At 38.9% G+C, this 19,405-nt stretch overlaps 1 protein-coding gene across 1 annotated transcript in view; it reads left to right on the top strand.

Moving 5' to 3' along the window:
• GMDS (GDP-mannose 4,6-dehydratase) overlaps positions 1-19,405 on the top strand; it is a 570,121-nt gene that overhangs the window by 117,982 nt on the left and 432,734 nt on the right. The window contains exons 2-4 of the mRNA XM_087820697.1: positions 4,087-4,131; positions 17,638-17,725; positions 19,225-19,334. Of these exons, the coding sequence (XP_087676823.1) occupies positions 4,087-4,131; positions 17,638-17,725; positions 19,225-19,334 (243 nt within the window). The remainder of the gene's footprint in view (positions 1-4,086; positions 4,132-17,637; positions 17,726-19,224; positions 19,335-19,405) is intronic.

Genomic DNA, 19,405 nt, shown 5'->3' with positions numbered 1-19,405 from the left:
ATCCTGTTCACTTGTCCTTCTGGGCCATAAGTTTGTCCATGTTTGATGAGAGAAGAGAAATGCTAGTCTTTCTTCTCTGCAGGCAGGTAGACTGCCCGGCACACACGTGTTTGGACATGGATTTGAGATGAAGGTCAGTTGTGCTTTTTTAGCCTTCTGTGGCCATTGGGAGAAGGGGAAAACTTCCTGTCCTTCATCTGCTTTTTGTAGATGTGAAATCTAAGGTAGTTTTCATACTATAGCCAAGATATAATTTAGCTAATTTCTGGAGTTACTCTTAATGTTTATGGCTGTTTATCTGGAACGTTTCTAAGTACTCGTGAAAGGTGAAGAACAGAGATATCCAAGTATAGGGACCGTAGGTATCTGGCACACCTCAATCTTGCCCTTTGAACCCTGACAGTGGCCCTGCCCAAGCCCAAAACATGTATCCACCAACATTCCAAGTTGACCTCCAAACAACACTATACTGCTTCCTGAGTAGCGCATGAGCCCAAATGAGGCCTGAGGAAGTTCAGATGCTATGTTCTGTCTTCTTCCTTTGAACTCTGGAGTGTTTAAAAATTATGAGACATCTCAGGGTTTGGGTCACCTGATTAAAACGAGGAGCACTGTTTAATCCATAAAAATACTCTGTAATGGTAAATAACTAAATCAATTTGTTTTAAAAGGAATCTACTTGTGTTATTTTATTATTTGGTTGGGTTTAGATGTGTTTTGGTACATCCCAGGTAGAGAGGAGGGTGAGGAAGGAGGTTGTTTCACAGGTGGAAGTAATACAGGATGTGGATTCTAGGCCTGGCTCCACCTCTAGTATGATTTGGGCAAGTTGGCTAACCTCCATGCACCTTAGTTATCTCAGACGCCAAATGGCTCCTTGCCTTCTAGGCTGAGTTCTTGTAAAAATGAGAAAATATTTCTGTGTCTTGAAAATGTTAAAGCCATGGTGATTACTTAAAACTACATAGCATTTAATATGAAATGGATACTCTTAATAACCACGTGCAAAATTAAATTTAAGAGTCACAATTGGGACATTATTTTTCCAATTAAAAAGTTTTCTGTAACAGGGATTGAACCCAGGCTGGAATATGTATCAGACTAATTGTGTTCACAGCGAATGAGTTGGAAATTTAGTTCATGAATTCCTTGCTTTCTGAGGAGTTGAGTGTGAGAATTTCGTGTTGGTTGCAGGTTCTCAGTTACCGTGGCATTTTTGCCATTAGTCTGTTCTTCTAGAGCAGGCAGGAACAATAATCCTGCTGGCCTGGTGGTCTCCTGTCTGCTTAGATATGTGTCTCCAAGTGGAGACCCCTCGGGGACCTGGGGAGAGGACACAGGGAGGCCTGCTGGGTGCCCTTAGACAGACCAAGAGACCTCACTGTGCTCAACTTCCCTCTCATTGTACTGCCCAGGCCCTATCACTTGGGAGGCCTGGCAAGGAAGTGAGGAGGAAGCACATGCCACTGCTGGTTCAGAATGTTCCAGCGCGGTTGGAAAGTCTGAGACGTGGCCTGAGTGAGAAGAACAAGACCTCACTGACAGGGTTCAGTCCTGCCAGGTCTGTTTCACATCAGCCTTCTACACAATCACAGCTCTCCCACCCCCATGGGTCTCTAGCACTCTCACCTCTGCCTCAAAAAAGACCAAAAAAACCCCTAAAACTTTCTCTGCAGCTATGGTAGAACATAAAGCATTTTAACTTTTTATTCCAAGAGAAATGATAAAACGTGATAAGTTTGGTATTGCCTGCTTCAAAATGACAACACCAACACGATAAAACAAGCAAAACACACTTCATAGGCTTTCCCACATACCGTAAAAGTGTTTGTCTTACTGTAACTGCTTTCTGTTACCTAAGCAGTTTTCTCACTGATTGATGTGTAAGACTACTGACTGTTCTATTTCTGATGGTCATGTAGAAGGACCTGGCTTGTTCTGGTCTGAATTATTTAGCTCTCCTGTCTGATTTAGTTTGCATATTGGACATATAAAAATTACGCAGCTGTGTATATTATAAGATTGAAAGGAAAGGAGTGTGCCAAACCATTTCTCCACATGAGTCTATAAGCCAGGGCGTTTATGTTGAGAAGTTGGGAGAAACTGCTGGAGGTTTCAGTGAACCACAGAGTGTGTCCCCTGCATGCCTGCCTGGCCATCCTGCTGAATTTATGCTTGATTTCTGTATTCTGCATTAATGCAGTAAACACTCTCTCGGCAGTCTGGTGATTTCCAGGACCCAGGTGTCTCCAAGTCCAGCCGTACAAGTAAGGGTAATAATAAGGCTTTCTTCTTTCTTCTCTTTCCTGGTGTATCAGATAGGAACTTTTGAAGCTCAAGGGGTTATATTAAGCTTTTTTTAAATAGAGGAAACCAAAGAAGACCCAAATATTCCCAATTACTTTTGAGTATACAGATTTCTTATAGTTGGAGCCTCCCATTTTTCTGTGTGTCTGGATGGAATGGTGGGGTCCTACAAGATTAAAAGCAGAAGAGCAGTTGTAGGATTGCTTGCAAGTATCCATGCAATTCATTTTCTGAGCAGGGCTGATGACTTTTTATAATACCTCTAGAATGGCGACTTCTCATACTTTCTGTACCTACAAGTGGCACATAGAATATATTAGTTTAAATGGACCATTCTTACCCGGAAATTTTTAAAACCCAGTTGAAAATCCCTGTGTTTAAACACCTTCATTTACTACTACTACTACTACTACTTTTTTTTTTTTAATTCTCACCAGAGTACATGCTTGAGAGAGAGGAGAGAGAGAGAAAGAGAAAGAGAAAGAGAAAGAGAAAGAGAAAGAGAAAGAGAAAGAGAAAGAGAAAGAGGGAGGGGGGGGAGAGAGAGAGAGAGAGAGAGAGAGAGAGAGAGAGAGAGAGAGAAACATCAATGGGTTTCCTCCCGTATGTGTCCCAACCTGGGATAGAACCTGCAACCCAGGTATGCGCCCTGTTTAGGAATTGAACCAGCAACCTTTTGGTGCACAGGGTGATGCTCAACCAACCGAGTCACTCCAGTTGGGCTAGACCCCCTCATTTAATGTAGAGATTAACTGAATCGTTTAAGATGCTGCTATTCTATAAAAAAGATAAATACCTTCCTTTTAAGTTTGTGTGCATGCACACATATATTCAGTGATAATACAAATCTGATCATGTCTACCACCCCCCACCCTCACTCCCACCTTAATATCCTTTCTTTAGTGACTTTACAGAATCCTTGGGTTAGAAGCGGTTCCTGGAAGGCCTTCCCTCAAAGGCCTCTCCACCATGGTGTCTTTTCTCAGTGATGTCAGCACTCTGGTATTCTCTGCCTCTTCCTCACACTCACCTGCTCTCTCCCCGAACCTCCATAGTTACTATCTCATCCCTTCCCCAGAGATGCCTTTTTGCAACCCTCAAAATTAGAGTTTTGTTTCATGTTCCTATATTACCAAGGCCTTCTGCTTTGCCTCACATACTTTGCATATTTTACACCAGCGATTTTCAACCTTTTTTTTAATCTCATGGTACACATAAACTAATTACTAAAATTCTGCAACACACCAAAAAAAATGTTATTTGTCGATCTGACAAAAAAATAAGTATAATTTTGATTCATTCACACCAGCTGGCTATTGTGTTGGCTGTTGTCATTTTTTATTTGACATTCTAAGGAAAAAGAGGTAAATGCCCCTGACTAAATAGTCAGGTACGGCATGTTTTAAAAATTTTTGTGGCACATAGGTTGGAAATTGCTGTTGTATACAGCTAGCAAGTGGCAAAGCCTAACTCTAAATCCATCGTCATGTTTTTTTTAGCCCCATGTTAACTGCCTGATTTCAGTCTCTCTGTGAGTGTGACAGTGATGAAACTTTTCCGTGCTCTGTGGCATTCAGATGAAATCACACCCACGAGAATGTATAGTGAATGGTGGAATACCATTCAGTGTTCACCATCATTGTCTGTGATACTTTGCCATGATTTTTAATTTAAGTTCGCATAGCCTCTCAAGTTATTTCTTCAAAACTCCTAGTCTTGGCTACCTTCTTGCCTGGTCATGATGGGCCTGACGTTTGTCCATTTTCCTTCTCTTCCCAGGATGGTTCATACTTGGCTGAGTTCCTGCTGGAGAAAGGCTATGAGGTGAGTGATTCAGTGAGCAAGCCCAGGCTGGTAGAATCGCTCGGACACAGTGGCCTCCCGCTTCCTCTGCTGCCGTCCTCCTGTGCCTGTTTTCCACTGAAACTCTGATAACAAATCAAAATCAGGGGAAGAATGTGCCTTTTGGTTTGTAACCATGCCAGCTCATTGTGCTGTTTATCTACTGGTGAGCACTGGTAGCTTCCCCCTGTTCCTTAGTGTTTAACTGCTCTGCATGCTTCCCGCCTTTTCAGATAAAGCAGCAGCCTGTGTAAGCCAACAGCTAGAACATCATTAGGGATACTCAATGATGGCATGTGTTACATAAAAAAGTCCCACCCACAGTGAAGTCACTTAATTTGGAAATTGCACAGAGCAATAAAAACCAATAAAAATAAAATTTTTCATTGAGACTTGATCTCTGGAAAGCTTAAATGAAAAAATGAACACTTACAGATTTTGCTTTCTGAAAGGCAGCCATCTATTTTGTGGAAGCTGAAACGTCTGGGCTCTGCTGTCATCATTGTCACTGTTGTCTTCTTTGTCTCTTCCTCCTCCTCCAACATTCCCTGCTTTCTTTAAAAGAAACAAGGGTGTTATATTTTAAGTTTGATATGGCTTTTTAGAAAACAGTTTTCAGATATGTACATCTATATAAATTCATGTTATACAGAGAACAAAAACCTGCACAGTGACCCATATGCCCTGGCCTGATTTGGGAGTATTTACATGAATAATTTGGGAGTCTCTGTTTATCACCATTGGAGGTGCATTGCACTGCCGGCAAGTGGACAAACACCAGCAAGGAATTTGGCATCTAAACACCAAAGGATTTGAAGAAAAGAACACTGATTTTCTTACTTTAACTCATAATCTTTTCTGAGGGCCTTGACTTTTACACTTTAATAATAGCAGATATGTTTAGCACCTTCTATACCCTTATCTAATATCTAGTTCTGTATCTTGCAATAATATCAAAATATGGCAACGTAATTATGAATGTATTGTACACGTACACATATGTCATATACATAGATTCCTACTATAATTGAGCAATAAACACATATTCTACAGAGCAGTGGGTTTTACAGTGGATTATATGTTGTCCAGAACAGTTGGTTTTAGGTGCAGACTTTTTAAAAAAATGTTTTTATTGATTTTAGAGAAGAAGGGAGAGGGAGAGATAGAAACATCTATGAGAGAAAAACATCAACATTAATCAGCTGCCTCCTGCACACCCCCTACTGGGGACCAAGCCCACAACCTGGGCATTGTGCCCTTACCAGGAACCAAACCAGTGACCTCTTAGTGCTTGGGTCAGCTTTCAACCACTGAGCCACACCGGCCTGGCTAGACTGGTTTTTATTCAGGCTAGATTAACATAATGTTGCAGTAAATCTAAAAGGAAAGGTGTGGCAGAGACGTTGGGACAGAGAAAGGGGTATAGTGGCTAGAGAGGAGTTAGTGATTTGGCTGTGTATTGAGTAAACCAAGAGAAGATGCTAACTGTGTAATAGCTGAGTTCAGGACATGCTACTCCAAAATGTGGCACCTTGACATAATATTTAAGTTGAAGGAGTCTGAGAAAATGGCAAGAGTTTCTCCTGTAAATCCGTCTTTGTCACTTTAATGTAGAGGAGGAAAAAAGTTTTCCTCGACCCTCCTAGGGTCCCTGGCTGGGTCTGAAAATTAAACTGAAAACATACAAATTTATTTAATATAAGTTTTACATGATAGGAAGCTTTCGTGAGGAAATGAATATCTGAAGAAACAGTTAAGCCTAAGAATTTTTATTTTAGGTTTGGTGGAGAGGGGACAGTCGTGGAGAAATATGGTAGGTAAGTCAAGGGGTGTGAGGTAAGTGTAGTACACTGGGGGAGACCTAGGAAGGTCTGTTTGTTAGGATTCTTCTTGGTATCCCCTTGTTTTCAGAGATACGGATTCTCCTTTTCTCTGAGTGTAGGGAGGGCACCTCGTATATGAGGGCTTTATGACTGCTTCAGGGGAGGAGGGCAGGGGGAAGGTGAGTTGCCATCTTGCTTCTGCCGTTTCCTAGAACTCCTTCAGCTTAAAATATCACTATGCCAAGGTGCCCTATCTCGGGGTAGTGTTCCCTGAACCCCATCATGGTCATCACAGTTGTGGAAGAAAGATGTGGTACATTAGAAGGAATGCTCAGACTGCATAGGTTTTGGGGTCTACTTCCAAGGTGGACACGGGGGGCTGAGACTTGAGATGAGGATGTTGGGAACAATGAGTGTCTATAGTTAGTCCAGAGAGAAAGGGAGTAGCTTTGTGAGGTTCAGTGGTCTCTGTGATAAGGTGGTGGATTAGGGATTGAGCCTGGTGTCTGTGATGATATGGTGGACTAGTGATTGGACCTGAGGTTCATCTGGATGTGGTGGATGGGAAACATTCTCAGTCATCAGGGTGGTGCTGTTGGTGTTTTTAGAAAAGGCTAGGAAGACGACATACGTGGAGAAGAAAGCTCCATTTAAATGCCTCATTGAGGAACTTAGACTTCAGAAGACAGGTAGTCATGTTCCTAAATGGATAAGAGACTTGGAAATATGTGTAATAAGAAAGTAGGACAACCACATGAACTACAAATGTTTCTGTTTCATTGGCATTTGAAATTTTAAGAGCAGATCTTATTTGATAAAGACAGACAATGGAAGACCCATTTGTCAAGTCACAGTCAATGGGAGGAATGAATCACTGGAACAATGATTGGCAATAGAAGAGAGGTTTAGTAGTGAGATCCATAAAGTGATAGAAAGAAATACTATAGACAATGAGGTGGAAGGTACAGAACTACAAAGCATAACTGGAAATGATTCTTCATCATAGCACAAGGGAAATGTGAGTTTTGCAGGAATGAGGGGAGTGGAAGTGTGTTTATCCAAATTGTATTCAATTTTAGTAGTTTGCTGTCTTCAGTTTTAAGAGATTGATAAAATTGGAGGATAAGCTATTGAGAGGAATCTGATGGTAGCGCAGGCTTTATCTTTGTGCTTAGGTCAAAGTAAACATCAGAGCAATCTTTTCAAGAGGCTGCATTGGAAAATTTCCAGAATTATCAGCCAGCAGTCCCTGGTTGCTCAAGGCTGTGAGCAAAATAACAGGGTTATTAAGTAGCATGCAGCACAATAAGAGGGAGGTACATACCTGCGTTGACAGGGTCAACATCAGGAGTTTTGGATGAGCATAGACATCTAATTCAGCAGGTTCTCAACCTTTAATTTGCACCAGAATCTCCCAGAGCCCATTATGACACAGACGGCTGACTCAGAGGTCTCGAATCTGCCTTTCTGATGAGCCCCTAGTTGTGGCTGATGCTGCCCTCTTGGGTACTGCAGTTTGAGAACCACTGGAACTAAAGTTCAAATGAGATCATTAAATCGTAAGATAATTTGTGAGAAAATGCTTTCCTGAGCTGTCATATCACTTTGAATCTGGCCTTTGTATAAGGAATATTACTAGGCTCAGAAGTAACTGGAAACAGTGTACTTTGGGGTAGCAAAGTACATGCCAGAAACAAATAAACATTGGGAAGAAGAGTTACACTTTCTGTGAATAGGCAATACTGAGGCTGAGTTCTTCCTAGAAAAGAAAGGGACAGACTTTAATTGGCTAGCATGGCAAAGTCATTCTTTCATTGTGAAGATGGGAAAGCAACAGTCAGCTGGAGGGAGGCGAGTCCAAGAGTAGACAGGTGGTTGGATTGCTGCATGAGCAAGAACAAACTCTATAGAGAGAGTTAACATAGCACAATTAGATATAATCCTTACTCCTTTTTAGTTAAAAAACAAAACAAAGTAAAGGTATAAAAAGTGTGACTAACCTTAAAGCAAAAACACATATTGGTGAATGACTTAAAAAGGAATGTCTTATATTAATAGACTGATCAATCCATGTTGAGTACCTTGTGTTATCTCACACATTAAATCCTGAAGCTGTGAGGCATAGTCATCTAATGCAGCCTCTGAAATCCTTGAAGCTGGTCATATTTGGAATGAACTATATTAACGTGAGAAAGTGAAGGAATGCTTCATCCTGGGTCCAGTTCTCATTGAGAAGAGACTGTATTTAAAGGTTTAAAGTTACAGTTTTCAATCTTGCTTGTTTCTTGAATTTTGATCAAGATTAAACATTAAGGAGAGCATGAAGGAAATGGATCTAACCCTAGTTCTTTATTTATAGAATGTCTATAGGTGTCACTCATGATGGGGAAAATTAAGAATTGTGAGGTTTTATAGAATATCACCCTTTAAAGTGTTATTTTTTGCTTCTTTAAAAAGAGAGAAAAGAGCCGGGCCAGCATGGCTCAGCAGTTGAACTTCGACCTAGGATCCAAGAGATTGAGGTTCAGTTCCCGGTTAGGACACACACCTGGGTTGTGGGCTTGATCCCCAGTGGGGGATGCGCAGGAGGCAACCAATCAATGACTCATCATTGATGTTTCTATCTCTATCTCTCTCCTTCTCTCTCCCTCTCTCTGAAGTCAATAAAGATATATTTTTTTTAAAAAAAGAGAGAAAAAGACATAGTTACAAAGAATAAAATGGCAATAACTACATACCTATTAATAATCACTTTAAATGTAAATGGATTAAAGACTCCAATCAAAAGGCATGGAGTAGCTGAATGGATAAGAAAACAAGACCCACCCTGGCCAGGTGGCTCAGTTGGTTGGAGCTTGGTCCTTTACACCAAAGGTTGTGGGTTCAATTTCTGGTCAGGGCACATACCTAGGTTGAGAGTTCAGTCCCTAGTTGGGGCATATTGAGGGGAGGGCAGCTGATCAGTGGTTCTCTCTCACATTGTTTCTCTCTCTTCCTTCCTCTTTCTCTAAAATCAATTAAAAAACCCCCACACCATATCCTTGGGTGAGGATTAAAAAAAAAAAAGGAAACAAGACCTATATATATGCTACAAGAGACCCACCTCAGAACGAAAGATGCACATAGGCTGAAAGTAAAAGGATGGAAAAAGATACTTCTTGCAAATTGTAACAACAAAAAAAGCTGTAGTAGATGTATTTATATCAGACAAAATAGACTTTAAAACAAAGGCTATAATAAAAGTAAAAAAGGACATTACATAATGATTGAGGATCAATCCAACAAGAGGATATAATCCTTATACACATTTATTCACCCAGTGTAGGAGCACTAAATATATAAAGTAAATATTCATGGACATAAAGGGAAAGATTGACAGTAATACAGTCATAGTAGGGGATGTTAACACCCCATTCACATCAGTGGATAATATTCCAGACAGAATACTAACAAGGAAACAGTGACCTTAAATGACACACTAGATCAGATGTATTTAAATGATATTTTCAGAGCATTTCACCCTAAAGCAGTAGAATATTCATTATTTTTAAGGGCATGGGGAACATTTTCCAGCATGGATTACATGTTAGGACACAAAAGTCTCAATAAATTTAAAAAGACTGAAACTATATCAGGCATCTTCTCTGACCACAATGATATGAAACTAGAAATCAATTAAGAGAAGAAACAAACTTAAAAATGCGCATGGAGGCAAAATAACATGTTACTAAACAATGAATGGGTTAACAACAAGAACAAGGAAGAAATCAAAAGATATCTTGATACAAATGAAAATGAGAACACAACAATCCAAAATCTATGGGACACAGTGAAAGCAGTCCTAAGAGGGAAATTCATAGCATTACAGGACTACCTCAGGAAACAAGAAAAATCTCAAACAATCTAACTTTATACTTAAAGAAATCTGAAAAAGAGCAACAAGCAAAGCCCAAAATGAGTAGAAGAGAGGAAATAATAAAGATCAGAGTAGAAATAAACAAAATAGAGTCTAAAAAAAATACCAAAGATCAATGAAACCAAGAGCTAGTTCTCTGAAAGATAAACAAGATTGATGAACCATTAACTAGACTCATCAAGAAAAAGAGAGGACCCACACAAAATCAGAAATAAAAGAGGAGAAGTAACAACTGACACCACAGAATTACAAAGGATTATAAGAAAACACTACAAACAATTATATGCCAACAAATGGGACAGTTGAGAAGAAATGGATAAATTCCTACAAACACACAGTCTTCCAAAACTGAATCCAAGAATCTGAATAGATAGATTACAACTAGTGAAACTGAAGCAGTAATCAAAAAAACTTCCAACAAACAAAAGCCCTGGACCAGATGGCTTTACAGGTGAATTTTACCAAACATTCAAAGAAGAACTAACGCCTGTCCTTCTCAAACTGTTACAAAAAATTCAAGAGGAGGGAAGACTCCCAAGCTTATTTTATGAGACCAGCATTATCCTAATTCCAGTTAAAGACAATACAAAAAAAGAAAATTATAGGCCAATGTCCCTGATGAATATAGATGCAAAAATCCTCAACAAAATATTCGCAAATGGAATTAAGCAATACATTAAAAAGATCATACATTATGATCAAGTGGGATTTATTCCTGGAACACAAAGTTGGTACAATATCTGCAAATGAGCTAACGTGATATGCCATGTAAACAAAATGAAGGATAAAAATCATATGATCACATCAATAGATGCAGAAAAAGCATTCGACAAAATTTAGCACCCATTTATGACGAAATTTCTCAGCAAAGTGGGACTAGAGGGAACATAATGTCACTATAATAAAGGCCATATATGATAAACCCACAGCTAACATCATATGCAATGGACAAAAACTACAATCATTCCCTTTAAGGTCAAGAACAAGGCAGGGATGTCCACTCTTACCACTCTTATTCCACAAAGTACTGGAAGTCCACGCCACAGCAATCAGAGAAGAAGAAATAACAGGCATCTAAATTGGAAAGGAGGAAGTAAAACTGTCATTATTTGCAGATGACGGGATGCTTTGTATAGAGAACCTTGAAGATTCCACCCCAAAACTACTAGAACTGATAAAAGAATTTAGTAAAGTAGCACTACCCAAAATTAATATTTAGAAATTGGTTGCAATTTTATATACTAATTATGAACTATAAGAAAAGGAAACTAAGTAAACAATCCTATTTACAATTGAATAGAAAGAAATACCTAGGAATAAATTTACCCAAGGAGGTAAAAGACCTGTACTTGGGCAATTATAAAATAGTAGAGAAAGAAATTGAAGAAGATATAAATAAATGGAAGCATATACCGTGCTCATGGATAGAAAGAATTAACATCATTAAAATCTCCATACTACCCAAAGCAGTCCATAGTTCAATGCACTCCTTATCAAAATACCAATGGTGTATTTCACAGAACTGTAGCATTATTTAAAAATTTATATGCAACCACAAAATACACCAAATAGGTACAGAAATTGAAAAAAATATATATATTTATTGATTTTAGAGAGAAGAAGGGAGAGGGAGAAACATCAGTGATGAGAGAGTCATTGATTGGCTCCACTGCGGATTGATCCCGCAACCTGGGCATGTGCCCTGACTGGGAACTGGACTGTGATCTCCTGGACTCTAAGTTGATGCTCAACCGCTAAGCCACACCCGCCAGGCCTAGCCATAGCAATTTTGAGAAAGAAGAACAAAGTCATAGGTATCACACTACCTGATATCGAACTATACTACAAGGCCATAATAATCAAAACAGTGTGTCATTATAAAAACAGACACATAGATCAATGAAACAGAATAGAGAGCTCAGAAATAAATCCACACCTATATGGTCAATTAATATTTGACCGAGGAGGCAAGGACATACAATGAGGTAAAGACAGTCTGTCTATTCAATAAATGGTATTGGGAAAACTGGACAGATACGTGCAAAAAATTGAAACTAGACCACCTTCTCACACCATATATAAGTATAAACTTAGAGTAGATTAAAGACTTAAATGCAAGACATGAAATCATAAAAGTCCTAGAAGAAAACATAGGCAGTAAAATTTCTGACAATTCTAATAGCAATATTTCTTCTTATGTATCTCCTCTGGCAAGGGAAACAAAAGAAATATAAACAAATGGGAGTACATCAAACTAAGGTTTTGCAAGGCAAAGGAAAACCATCAGCAAGATGAAAAGACAACCTACTGAGTAGGAAAAGAATTTCACCAGTGATAAATCTGACAAGAGGTTATTATCCAAAATTTATAAAGAACACATACAACTCAACACCAAAAAAACTAACAGTCCAATTAAAAAATTGGCAGAGGACCTAATTAGACATTTCTCCAAAAGGAACAGACAGATGGCCAATAGACATATGAAAAGATGCTGAACGTCACTAATCATCAGAGATGCAAATGAAAACCATAATGGGATATCACCTCACACCTGACAGAATGGCTACCATCAATAAGTCAACAAACAACGAGTATTGGTGAGCATGTAGAGTAAAGGGAACCTTCATGCACTGTTAGTGGGAGTGCACACTGGTGCAGCCACAAGAGAAAACAGTATGGAGGGTCCTCAAAAACTTAAAATGGAACTGCCATATGTCCCCGTGATTCTACTACTGGGTATATATTCGAAGAAAGCCAAAACACTAATGCAACAGTATATATGCACCCCTATGTTCATTGCAGCGTTATTTCCATAGTGAAGATATTGAAGCCATGCAAGGGCTTATCAGTAGACAAGTTGATAAAAAAGTGGTGGTACATATATACAATGGGTTGTACTCGGCCATAAAATGAAATTTTACCATTTTTGACAGCATGGGTGGATCTAGCGGGTATTATACTAAGTGAAATAAGACAGAGAAAGACAAATATTATATGATTTCATTTATGTGTGGAATCTAAAGAACAAAATAAATGAACAAATGAAATTGAAACACGCATAGATACAGAAAAGAGACTGATGTTTGCTGTGGAGGAAAGGGGTTGGGAGGCTGGGTGAAAAGGTGAAGGGATTAAGAAGTACAAATTGGTAGTTACAGAATAGTCATGGGGATGTGAAGTACACAGGGAAGATAGTCAATAATGTAATAACTATTCTGCCAGATGGGTACTGGAAATATCGAGGTGGGAACACTTTGTGAAGTATATTATATGATTTTTCTAGCCACTATTCTGTACACCTAAAACTATACAGAACAATATTGAATGTAATCTTTAATTGCAAAATAAAATAAAAAAAATAAAAATATGCAACAGGGACCAGTAAACAAAACAAGAAAAAAACTTTATGTGTTTATTTCTATACATTCTTACAGTACAAAGGGTAATTCTGTATTATACTGTGTAGGTCAGCTCGGAGCTAAGGAGGTGAATGAGGTTGCTGAGCTCACTGTGGAGAGGAAGCCCATAGGCCCTGGTGCTGGACAGCCTGTGTCCTGACTCTCCTCTGCCGCTTGCTGGCTCTGTGGCCTTGGGCAAGTTACCAGACCTTTATAAGGCTTAGTCTGTTCCCATGGATGGGGCTGTTAGGGGCACCTTTTTCCCAAGGTCGCCATAAAGATTCGGAAAGATAGTCTGTGGAGGACAGTCCAGAGGAGCTCTCTGGGATCTGCGGGGATACAGGAGTGATCAAGTGACATAGTGCCTGATGCTGCCAAGCTGAGGGCCACAGGTGTGTAGAGGGCTCCTTAGTTCAGGGCACTATTTAGCTTTAGTGAAAGGCAGGGTGTTGCATGGGCTATGATCCTAGCCCTGTGCACATTCCTTCCCCTCATAAGGGAATAAGGAAAACCAACAGAAGTGAGGTGTCTTATGAAACTGCATTCTAGTTCCCAGTGCTCTCCTAGCCTCATTGTGTGCCGTGAGCCCACAGCATGCTCTGTACACCCAAAACTAACCCAAAATAATACTGAGTATAAACTGCACAAAATACAGAGAAACCAGATAAATGAGGGCCAGAATCAACCCTTCAAAGGCTAAAATTTAGCCTGGCCGAGCATGGCTCAGCGGTTGAGCATCAACCTAGGATTCAGGATATTGTATTTCGATTCCTGGTCAGGGCACAGGCCCAGATTGCGGGCTCGATCCCCAGTAGGGAGTGTGCAGGAGGCAGCCAATCACTGACTCTCTCATCATTGATGTTTCTCTTTCTCTCCTTCTCCCTTCCTCTCTCTGAAATCAATAAAGGTATGTTAAAAAGATAAAAGCTAAAATTTATCTGGGAATATGTGAAAAATCTATACTAAATAACTTGGTAACAACTATGCCAAAACATCTAAGAATTTACAGTAAAGAATAGATAAGTTGTGGGTTTCCCTTCCAGGAAAGATTGTATAACCAGGAGATCAAGAGAATAAGAACAGGTTATAAAGATTGTCTAGTTGTTATCTCTGAGAAATTGTTTGTTGGGATATGGAGTTTCTGTACTTCCGTTATTGATCTGTGAGAATCCCTGAAGTACTTTTCCTGGGTTGTTGGATATCCCAGAAACTGTGGTGAAAAAAAGCTTTTTATGGCTTTTATTTTGAAACCATACTGAGCGTTAGCATGATGGACCATGCCCACCCTTCTTCTAATCCTCCCCCGAGGATATGTTTATTGATTTGAGAGAGAGAGAGAAACATCCATAGGTTGCCACCCGAATGCACCCTGACAAGGGATCTACCCCACCGTTTTGGTGTACAGGATGACGCTCCAACCAGCCAAGCCACCTGGCCAGGGCCTTGTCTACCCTTTCATATGACCACTTGTGAGCTGTGTGGTCTCAGGCAGCATCCTCATCTGTAGAGTGTGAGTAGTAATAGAAAGATTGTTGTGAAGATCAGGTGGTTTAATATATATAAACATTAGTGCCTGGCATAGTCACTGCCATGTGCATGTTAGCTAGTGGTGTTACCCACATAACCTGTACTTTTCAAGAACAAACAAACAAGTGGCATTAACCCCCACTCCCCCCCGGAAGGCATCCTTGCCTCCCAGTAAAATTTAGACACTGAAGAATTTGAAATCCAGTGGTAAAAATTTTCTATTTTCTTGACTGTATTAAATAAGTAAGTAAACGAATAAATAAACAAATGGATTTTTTTGGATGGAAGAAGGGAGAGAGATAGGGAGAGAAAGGGAGGGAGGGAGGGAGGAAGAAAAGGAGGGAGAGAGAGAGGAACGGAGGGAGGGAGAGAGAGGAAGGGAGGGAGGGACGAAAGATTTCTCTGAGTATTGCCAAATCTGACTCTAGACTTTGAAGTAAAGCCAACTTTGTTTTGACACTGAGAGAACTTAAAATTTTCTTTTTCATCACCTAGTTAAATGGGACATGAAATTTATTTGTCAAAATAAATTTATTTATTTACTTCCATTTATTTATTCATTTCCATTTGTTTTAAGACCTCAGTTTTACAGAATTATACTTTATTTTTGAACTGCCAAAATTTAATGATTTTGATGAAGTTTATATGGAGTCACATTCAGCTCATTTGTCTTTTCACTTTGGTTTTCTAACTCCTCATCTCTTTCCCCCCAAATCCTTATAAAAACAAACAAAAAACCCTACTTACATCCCTTCTGTAAAGAGAAAGTCACTAATCTCAAATTCTTAACTAGCTTATCCTGTGTGCACACAGTTTGGCTTGTCTTGAAGTTTGCATTTCACCTGACTCAGAGGCAGGCAAACTTAGCTCTCATAGTTCCTAGAACAACACTTGCTGTCATGCATCAAGCACTTGGCAGGTCTGTCTTTCCCTGTATGCATGCACCAAAAGTTGGGAGTGAGGGAAAATTAAGACATTATTTAGTATTAAAAAAATACACTAGTGCTTAACGCTTTATTGTCACACTCGTGTTGTTTATATGCCGTGACTCTGTATAGTTGTCTGATTTTTATACTGAATTCATCAATATCATTTACATTTTTATCAGAGCTTATATGTTCGTATACATTGTGTTTGTATATGGCATTTCTTTTTGAGTTCTTGAAACAGTCAAGAGAAAAATAGACTAAACCGTATTTTATTGTTTTTTCATTGTCACAGTTAAATTATCTGTTTTTAGAACATATAAATTATTCTGTATCCAATGAAATAAAGCTGAGAAATCTGTATTTCAGAAATAACTTTGGTGGTAAATACCAATTTTGCTATGTATCAGTATATTTGTGAACTTGATTTTTATTAAACAACCTTTATTAATTTTGTAGAGCAGTTTAACTTTGCAATTAAGTAACAATTTAAAAAATTGGAGACCATCAAGTAGAATAAACCCTAAGTTTAATGTGTTATTTTCTTCACTTCTAAATTAAGAAATGGATATGTATACCCATTAAATGGATATTTAATGTTTTCTAGATTTTGCCTCTTAAAATGTTGACCAAGGTTGTGATATTCCCTCCTTAAAATATTTTCATGTTCACCAAATTTTTTTGGTTTAGTTCTTTTGGAAAAAAGTGAATGAATGCTTTTCTCTTCGATTACAAAGCAACTAACCAACAGAATTATTGTGGGAGTGTGGTATCCTTTTGCAGACGTCAGTTTCTCATGTATGCCATATAAAATGACGATGGCATTTCTTTCTATTTGAAAGAACGTCTTATGTGCGTATAATTTCCCACTGCACTTGGAATATTTGAGTCATGCCAAGGATTAATTTTTGTTTGGAATAGACAGAAAACGATTGAGTTAAAATATAGAAGTGTATTCAGCTGCAAATGAAACTGCCCAGCTTTAGAAGGAACACTTCTGAAATAAGTGAGGGATTAAAACTGCCACCATTGGAACTGGAATGTGGGCAGCCGGTGACATAGCTCGTGTTAGCATTGGCAACACAAAGGGGCAATGGTGACAGAAGAAGGAAGTGGCACCAGGTGCTGAACAATTTATCTTACGTATCAGACACAAATAGTCTTTTCTTCAGTATTAGACACATATGCATTCTTGTTCCAGTGACTTTTTCCCCTCACACTTACTATGTGTTAACTCAGAGGTAAACAATTTTTAAAAAGTCCTCTCTTCATTTGGGTTATCTTTATGTCTTTGGTAGTATGTAAGTCTTGTCCCCAACCTATGTTATTTAGCTTTCTTACTTTTCCACACAGCTGCACACAGCAACTACTCTCTGATTACATGCATGGACCCAGGTGTGTGTGTGTGTGTATAATAGGTGTAAGATACAAAGGTCTGAGGACATTTGAAAGGTGTGGTGGCATTGGATCTTTTGGCCCCCTGTTCTGTGTTAAAGAGATCACAAGGCTGTTTTACTGATATGGCCTCATGGGTCTGTCTTCAGTTTCAAATGTAAGAGATATTTTTGTCAGCAGTAGGGCTGTAAATGTGTGTTTGGAAAAGGAGGCATTTGAGTATCTACCACTGAGCGCTTGCATGAAGTCACGTAATTATTTGATTACTGTTGTTGAGATTGGCAGTGAAAACACTAGCGAAGATGGGGGTGGAGCGCTGGTGGCAGAGGGCAGTGGTTTGGGGGGACTGGATGCAGTGAGACTATTTTAATAATGGAAAAATAATTTTTATAAATAAGGGTTATATATTTATAAAGCTAAACATTAGCAAAAATACTTCTGAGTTGCCATCTTCATTGCACATTTATCATTTATTCTTATCTTTCCACACTATGAAAATGCAGGTTCATGGAATTGTACGGAGATCCAGTTCATTCAATACTGGCCGAATTGAACATCTATATAAGAACCCCCAGGCTCATATTGAAGGAAGTAAGTAATTGTCTTTTTCTAAAATCTCTTTCTATAACTTTTTGTATTACGAGGTATTTTCAAATGTCCTTTTTCTCATAGCCCATCAAGTTGCAGTTATTTATCCGTGAAATGCCTGTTAGGAGGCTGTCTGCATGCTTTGAAAGCCCTTTGTTGCTTTCTGCCCCTGGGTCACAGTGTCATCTTGGTGAGGCTGTTACAAGGATGTTGGTCAGGTCTTGCCACTGTAGACACCAAGAGGAGACATGCCTTTGATCAACCTTCTTCAGTGTTCTTACCCCCTCAAGTAAGGCTAGCTCCACAGTCACAGAGTATTCTTGCTTTTTATGTTACGTCTAATGTGATTAAGTTAAGCAGTCTCTGTACATTTATTTTTAAAAATGACTTGTGAAGACAAGTGCCAAACCAAGTGGCAATAAAAACTTGTATTTACTTGCTGTATAGATTGTTGTCAGTATTTGCAGTTTGTTATTTTTGTTAATGAAATTGCCTGTATATAGCTGTATAGTTTACATGGCACAGTCACTGTGTTTTCTCAAGGGTTCTTTCCAGTAGCTCCCGAGGTTTTACAGATGAGGAGATGGAGGCGGAGAGAGGTGGTCACTTTATCAAGGCCACATAACATGTAAAAGATATAGCTGCGGCTAGGACACAGCATTTTTTTTTTTTTTTTTTAAACTTCCTAGTTTTTCTTGCTTTACTTGTCCAATTTTTTGGGCTAGCAGGGATGATTCAGTCAGCTTGGAAACCATAAGTGATTTATGGATCCTGGAATATCTGAAGGTTGGGGTTACCTGTTCAGGTAGTGACATCATCAGGAAGATGACCGCATTGTCCCCTATAAAAGCTTTTCATTTAGGTTATTCATTAATCCTCCTCAAAAATTATTATTATTTTTGTGCAAAGTACAGAATGGTACTGCCACTGGATCTAGACATAAATCAATATTGTGTAAAAATATTGAAAAGATCAAGTTAGCAAATTGCCCACATACGTATGTCATTGACTAATGAAGTCAGTGTAAGGATCTGCTTAGATTTAGGGTTAGAGTAGGCTAGTTGCCCTTTAACCAGTTATGTCACTACCTCAAGCATTTCACTGGTGGCTTAAGAATTGATTTTCATGAAGTAGTTAAAAATTACTAGATAAAAGTATCTGAACATAGCTGTCTTTACTTTTATCAAGGTGTTAGATGTTTTTAGAGTTTATACATTATGGAGAGATTTTCTTTGTCTGAATCTCACTCTTATGTAACACATTTTACAACCACCTGGGAGCCATAGTTAATTGTATAACATCTGTCATAATATTGTGTTTTTAAAAAGTTCATCTGAGTTTTTACAAATGTGAATATCTTTCTACTATCTCACTTTTTAAAGACTGTTGATCCAGAACCCATTTTTCAGGCTTTCAGAATATGCATTTCAGTTCTGACACTTAAAAAAATTGGGCTTAATGTTGTTTTCTTCTATGTAATGCTATGTTTTTAAATCCTGAAGACATGAAGTTGCACTACGGTGATCTCACTGACAGCACTTGCCTGGTGAAGATCATCAATGAAGTTAAGCCCACTGAGATCTACAATCTCGGGGCCCAGAGCCACGTCAAAGTAAGCCTTTTTGTTGTCATGGTTTCTCTGGCTGTGCTCCTGAGATAGTCTGTGTTTTATTTTTTGTCTGT

This window comes from Miniopterus natalensis, chromosome 9 (genome assembly GCF_054644295.1).
Source record: "Miniopterus natalensis isolate mMinNat1 chromosome 9, mMinNat1.hap1, whole genome shotgun sequence".
In the NCBI taxonomy this organism is placed as follows: domain Eukaryota; kingdom Metazoa; phylum Chordata; class Mammalia; order Chiroptera; family Miniopteridae; genus Miniopterus; species Miniopterus natalensis.
This window is presented reverse-complemented; position numbering and strand designations above follow the sequence as displayed.